The sequence below is a fragment of the Priapulus caudatus genome, unplaced genomic scaffold, assembly GCF_000485595.1.
Source record: "Priapulus caudatus unplaced genomic scaffold, Priapulus_caudatus-5.0.1 Scaffold20, whole genome shotgun sequence".
Lineage (NCBI taxonomy): Eukaryota > Metazoa > Priapulida > Priapulimorpha > Priapulimorphida > Priapulidae > Priapulus > Priapulus caudatus.
Window position 1 is genome coordinate 151810 of NW_014577081.1, and position 7142 is coordinate 158951.

General features: G+C 44.8%; 2 protein-coding genes across 4 annotated transcripts in view; one reads left to right on the forward strand and one right to left on the reverse strand.

Moving 5' to 3' along the window:
- The window catches only part of LOC106811938 (noelin-2-like), a 21579-nt gene that overhangs the window by 8379 nt on the left and 6058 nt on the right, over positions 1-7142 (forward strand). The window lies entirely within an intron of this gene.
- LOC106811893 lies at positions 734-6848 on the reverse strand. Of its 3 annotated transcripts, none has more exons than XM_014815633.1 (9): positions 5263-6848; positions 4744-4858; positions 4388-4562; positions 4048-4171; positions 3126-3252; positions 2675-2767; positions 2100-2189; positions 1498-1621; positions 734-951 (listed from the first exon to the last, which is right to left on the reverse strand). In XM_014815633.1, exons 1-9 carry the CDS (start codon positions 6109-6111, stop codon positions 789-791), a joined length of 1860 nt encoding a protein of 619 aa, XP_014671119.1. In that variant the 5' UTR covers positions 6112-6848; the 3' UTR covers positions 734-788. The 3 variants fall into 3 exon arrangements, with proteins under 3 accessions (XP_014671119.1, XP_014671111.1, XP_014671126.1); XM_014815625.1 differs by having other exon boundaries at positions 1498-1624; XM_014815640.1 differs by lacking the exon at positions 2100-2189 and having other exon boundaries at positions 1498-1624.

Consider the following 7142-nt stretch of genomic DNA (forward strand, 5'->3'; position numbering starts at 1 on the left):
GTTGTTTAGCGACCTCGGGGCAGCTACAGCAAGAGGGCAGGGACTAGCGTGAGCTATCAAAAGCGAATGGCTATGGCGCCTCCTAATGGCAAGAGTCGGAACATTGGCGATCCTTACACATCGACGGTTTCATTACGGAGGTATGTCTGCAATGCAGGATTTACCCGCGCCACCATCACTCATGACCATTACATATATGGTCTTATGCAGCTCATGTTATATAGCGACGGTGACGAAAAGCTTTTTACAATTGGCGACATTACCCTGCTCATCTTTATGTACTGGATGCTGTCTTTCGAACGTGCGAATGATTATTATATATCAAGAGCTAATAAATACCTAGGTATTTATACATATATACGTATTATACATTTATACATAAACATAGGTATTTATACATATATACATATTATACATTTATACATATACATAGGTATTTATTAGTTCTTGATTATATATATATATATAGGATACTAGTATAATTATATAATATATAGTATAATATATATAGATATATTATATAGTATATAATATATACTGATATATATATTAAAGCGCACTGTGCGTGCGTGCGTGCGTGCGTGCGTGCGTGCGTGTATATATAGAGAAAGAGAGGCAGAGACAGAAAGAGACAAAAAAACAAAAGGTGTGTAAGAAATATAGGTGGGTTATATGCAACGTAAACGCAATATATTAAACCGAAGTCTACATTATAATTATCAATGCATCGATGTAATAACTGGTGAAAATTTGAGTCTCAGGTTGAGCCCGATTCTAAAATTAGAATTTCAATAACTAATTAAAACGGCTATAATTTGGAGCGTACCACATTTCAATTCCGCCGCTCTTTTGAGCAACACCGTTTCCCAGTCGGTACTAGCTTGCTGCTTATCCTCGCATGTCATCACATCTGACATGCCGTTGCGCAGGCGCGACTTGGGTAAAGAGTTCCTATAATACATCACAATGCCCACTCTCATCACAAGTTAATATACAACGATTGCATGGCGCTCTGACTCGCTACGATCGTGTGCAGAAATTTCAGCAACACGTTAAATATCAAATTCCAAATACAAAACACCGTTCAAAAAACATCTGCCGGAGGTTATCCTTCCTAAGTAGAGACCTTTAAACATAGATAAACTCTAGGATTTTTGTGCCTGTCATACGCGTATAGGATCATACGCACAACCCATAATTTGATAGAATTTATATTTGACGTTATGATTTACAGGGGAATCCCACTTTCTCTACCGTCTAGTGTGGTATAGTGTGTGTATGTGATATAGCCATAGTGTACGTAACACGCAACTATCTTGCATATTGAGGGGGAAATACTGACACTATCGCAAAATATCGACATCGGGCACGTCTGTACACTGCGGACTCTAGCGAATGACACGAAAAGTTACGAGAAACGAACTACAGCGTCCAATTTAAAATGGCATAGGTTGTGGTTTTTTGTATATATATTTTACTCATCTCTAATGTGCATACCTCTCGGACAAACGATGCAGGGAAGCGAAGGAGAATGCAAAGTCCACGGAGCACCGGGGCATCACCTCTCCGTAAAATGATGCGCCGCTCATCAGTACGAGTGCCTGACTCCGCCTCTGTAAAACTACTGAAGACGTCGACTATTGCAATCGCCAAAGACTCGAACTAAAGTTTCCGTTACAACCTGTACAGTGGGCCCCGCTTTATCGGGATGAGTCGGAAATCGTGAAATGTTCCGATTAAGCGGTCACCGTCATTCCGATTAAGTTTCGGTTCACCGGAACACGTAACGTGCGTGAGAATTGGTTTTCAAAGACGTGTCGTTTACGCGATGAGCTGCATAATGTGCCTGTAACGTTGATGTATGTTCGATGTATAAATGATAAAGAAATCCAAACTTGTGTAGTAAACTGAATAACTTTAATATCTGCTCACGTATAGTCACATCTCCTTGCACATGCCGTCACCGTTGTGGTCATGTACATGTGTTCCCATTGGTTACATGGTTACATGGTCCGTTGGTACATGGACATGTACGTCAAACATACATCAACGTTACATGCCCATTTTTATGTGCTTCTCCGGGATACTACATGTCTTACATTGTGTCGTGTCGACAAGCCTGTGACGCATACAGCGGCGGTCCTCTTGGTAAACGAGCTGAACTTGGAAGCCTTTGCTATACAGAAGTTCTGCCATGCAGAATACGTATCAGTATAAGAGCAGCCAACCAGAAAAGTATAGCAACTTCTCTCTCTCTCTCTCTCTCGTTCTCTTTCTCTTTTTCTCTCTCTTTCTTTCTTTCTCTTTCTCTCTCTCCCTCTCTTGCTTTTTTTTCTCTCTCTCTCCCTCTCTCCCCTCTCTCTTTCTCTTTTTCTCTCTCGCTCGCTTTCTTTCTTTCTTTCTTTCGCTCTCTCTCGCTCTCTCTTTCTCGACACACCCTCTCTATTTTAGCAATATATAATTAGTTCTTTATTTAATATGGAGAGTGCAGAGACAAGACTTTGTTAAATTCTTTAGAGACTGAACCCAGCAGGTTTAGATAAATTTAAATATCATAACAATGCAAACTATGCATTCTATTGCAAATAAACAGCGTAGAACTAATATAACACATCGCGACAAACTATTAAAGTGGAAAATACATCCACAAAATCTTTTGCCATGTATTCTTTACCGGTAGCTGTCTGCATGAGCTTCCCCGACACGAGGCCGTCCGCCGCACCATACTCACACATCACAAACGTGTTCGAAGTAGCCGTCGTATGCTCTGAAACACAGTATAAAAAGTGTAGCAGCTAGAGTAACAGAAAGGATTTTTGAAAAGCGCTATTGTTACCACAAGTTAACATCGCAATCACTGAGTATGTCGTTTAAGCTACTATACATAGAGTACGGTTGTATTAGAATAATAGAAGCAATACAACATTTATATATACGATGGTGAGCGGATGAAGGGAGGGCTAGATACGTTGTAGGACAATCACATTAAAACCCCATAGAGACTGCAAAATCTGATTTGGCTTAAGTATGTAATGATAACGTACACAGTGTGCGTCATCTGATAATATATAATATACATATATATATATATTAACTACAATGGTTAGATGTTCGGTTGGCGTTACCTAGCGACTGAATTACTCGGTCTGCGACCTCAGAAAAAACCATTGCCGTGTCTATTTTAGCAACGTCTTTCACATGTAGCGCTGCAGTGTTGGCGTCCTCCTGAGTAAGGTCGATGACGTTTTCTGCCTGAAAGGAAACGTAGAATAATGTATGTAAGTGTAAAATGTGTTTTGTATGCGTAAATTGTATTTATATATATATAATGTTCTCCCAATGACGAACGGACAAATACATGCGAAGCCAATGCTTATGAGAGAAGGTGAAAAGGGGTAGTAGATGGAGTATATATACGAAGCGGATGAAGGAACATGGGGGAAGGGGGAAGATGGAGAATGTTAAGGAGGGGGATCGAGAAAGTAAAAGTAGTCTATCGTCGAATATTGGGAAGTGGATGGGATAGAGACAGTAAGGAAGGGGAGAAGGCAGAGAAGGTAGAGGAGACCATGGAGACAAGGTAGCAAACGGGGGAAGTCGATGAGGGAGAGAGGCTGGAGAGGGTAGAAGAGGGACGTATGGTATAGGGAAAAGGGAAACGTGACACTATATGTAAGCGGAACAGTGATATATTACAACAGAGTGGCTATATGCCCGGCAGCCGGCATATATCTGACGGCTGCCGGGCACGGTCTTCGATTTCCTAAATGCCCGGCAGTTTTTAATTTTCAGCGTTATCTCAAGTAAACAAGGGTTAGGGTTAGGGGTAGGGTTAGGGTTAGGGTTAGGAACTGCCGGGCATTTAGGAAATCGAAGACCGTGCCCGGCTGCCGGGCATATAGCCACAGCGATATTACAAATGTCATAAAAGATTATTGGTATTTGCGTAATTGTCTTAGCAATCAATACCATTGCCTACATATTACTCAACATATGTACAGCCAATAAGGTTAACATATGGCATTGGAGTCCGGTGGCATCACTTACTGGGTGGATATGTGACATTATATACAGAGCCCCCTGGCCTGCTGCGGTCAACACTTCCCGGGCGTTCCATTCTAATGTTGGAGGCACGTCGGGTTGGCACAATCTCTTTGTTCCTGGGAGCGTCCTAACGCAGAGCAATACCCACGCAGTGATCAGAATGAGTGAGGAAAATATTGCATAATTAAGCTCACGAACGAGCACAATATTCAGCGTGTCATTCACACACTGTTCGTCCGTGCAAGCAAATACCGCAGCAGCCTTACTAAGAAACGCTATACAGTCGTCAACAAGCCTAAGGTCGGCCATCTTTCGAATGAGCAGCTTTGCTGATGGAATGTACCTGAGGTAGGTGTAGGGCAGCAGCTCGCCCTCAGCCAATCCAAACTGCTTCCTAAATAGCGCTGTTATCTCCTGTTTTATCTTGTGACTGGTCCAACTCCAATGTATAGTCATCCTTGAAACAAGTCCTCTATGGGCGAGGCGCTCTCTGGTGTCGCCTCTTGGGATTGAAATACCTGTTGCGACGATGATACGGAATATTAAAACGTTTTCTACAGCTTGCTGTCGTATTATCTATGGATCATAAATGCACCATTAGAGAAGACAAATGTTGTGGTGTATACGTAAATAAAATTACAGACCAATTTGGAGTTATTAGCCTATTGTAAGCGTTAATGTCGAGAACTACAATCTTACCGACGTAGGTAATGTTGTCAAACGGTGGAAATACAAGCACTTCCTTCACGTGATCCTTGGTGAATGCTTGCTTTCTTCTCTTGACAGGAAGTTCGAACGTTTTCAGTTGTAATACCTGTGAACCAGGTCAGCAAGGTGAAAGCCATTGCAAACGCCAAGCCCGTAATTTTATAATTCCGGACAAATACACAGTCATATAGCGAGAGAGAAAGAGGGAGAGAAGGAGAGAGATGGGGCGCGTGCACGAGAGAATATAAAGCAAGGTCAACTTATTCCAAAGATACTAAATTATCGACCATCCGGTCTTGATTACAGTGCACGCGATCAAGGCCGGATGGTCGATAACAGTTATTTATTTGTAAATTTATTTATTTATTATTTATTATATATTATTTATTTATTTATTTATTTGTGTGTTTTTCCTCGCGTGATCATTTATTTATTTATTTTATTTATTCATTCATCTATTTATTTATTCCTTTATTCATTTATTCATTCATGCATTCGTCCGTGCTTTACCTGGCTGTCATCTTTCCCCATCTGTGATCTCCACTCTTCCTGTTGACCGCTGCCACTGCTGTGCGTAACCGCGACAGCTAGGGATGCCTCATCAATGATCTCCGTGACGTCGTCTGTAGGCGCACCGTAGTGTTGGGACGCGTGCTTCCCACATAGTGAAATCGTGCCGTCCAGCCCGGCCGTGTCCAGCGTTTGCGCATTGTCTCGTAACGCGGCGCCAGTGTCGCTCCTATAAGGACCAGATGGCGGGGATGGAATCGAAGCTTGGTGGGAGAGCCGCGTGGTTCCAGTGAGAGTAAGGAGCCGCTTACGGGTGGTGCACGAGTTCGCAGACCCAGCAGACGAGGAATTCTCGGCACCCTGCACTTGTCCAACATCTTGCGGCCAGATGAGTCTAGTTGCCTCCCTATCTACGCCGGCTATAGATACAGCACTCGTGACGATCGGGCCTTCAGTCAGGGGCGGACTTTTAGGATCGAGGACATCATGGCGCTCGGCCCTGTTGACGGTAGTGGCAGTGACATGTCCACGCGTAGCCAATGGTCTTACCTGCTGGACGCTGCCATGCCCTCCTCCCTGCTGGACGCTTACATGCCCTCCTCCCTGCTGGACGCTGCCATGACCTCCTCCTTGCTGGACGCTGCCATGCCCTCCTCCCTGCTGGACACCTTCCCCGTGTTCACGTGAGTTATGGCTTCCCGTCGCCTGTCCGCATCCTTGTATGTTCGCGAACGTCTCTATAGCGTAGGTGAACGATTCGGTCATGTGGCGCATGGAGGAAGCGAGCTGTTGCAGCTGCTCGAGGCCAGCTGACATACACGCAGACTGCTCCCCCGGTGTCCCCGCCATGTTTGTTCACACTCTGTTGCGTAGTATGAAGCCGCATGCGATATATGTGCTTATATACGGTTATAACTCTATCGATCGCCGCAGTTAATATCTAGACCGACTGCTGCCATGTTTATATGCATTATGTTGGCTAGCATATATCTCCGGGGGCGGTGTGTACCGCTCCCTCCATCGCCGCAGCTAAACGAGACCGATCTGAGTACTCCTCGTCGCTCACTCGCTTGAAGATCGGTGGATTCCGTCGTTCACTCTCATCAACGCGTATATATACGGTCAGCATACGGATAAACGAGCAGCTGTAGATCGATAAAGGATGACGCCACCGCCTCCGCCGTATCTCGTCGCAGTGATATACACAGATTTCGTCGTCGGTTGTCCGGTGACCTTACAGCAGCCGGCACGGCATCTGATGTTGTAGTAACGAATATGTTCGAACGTACAGTGTAGCGCACGTACAACACGCCTGCTGGTCCGATCGTCACATATATCCCACATACAGGCTCGTCCGCGATAAATAAACGGCCTGCTGCACACACAAGTTAGGAGAGTTATATAAAGACCAAACACACATGCGTTATATGCGTCTGCTATTCTGCACCGGTAATCCCAGCGCGATTCGCTGATATATATATAAGGCGCAGAAATGCCTCTACGCTGCACCGCTATATAACGGGCAGCGGGATGCACGGCAGCACCGAGATACGCGCTCAGAACAAAACCGACGAACGCGCAGAAAATGGCCGCCCCTCAATAAATAATGATTTTGCAGGCGAGCTAGCTCCGTTATTATATATACAGCTCGGTGCGACCTATAGCGATCGGTTGACTGCGGGCGCAGTACAATGTGCGTAAATAATGCGGCTATAGAGAGCGCATGCGCGTATCTGTTAAGGCGTATTGTCGCAGGGCCCTTATCCTGAACTCAGCGAATGCGTTTATTTATTTGGCTTAGTACTGCGATGCGCAGTTCCGCGTGACGATATACGTACCAGGGGCGGATCCAGGGGGGGGTGCAGGGGGTGCGCACCCCC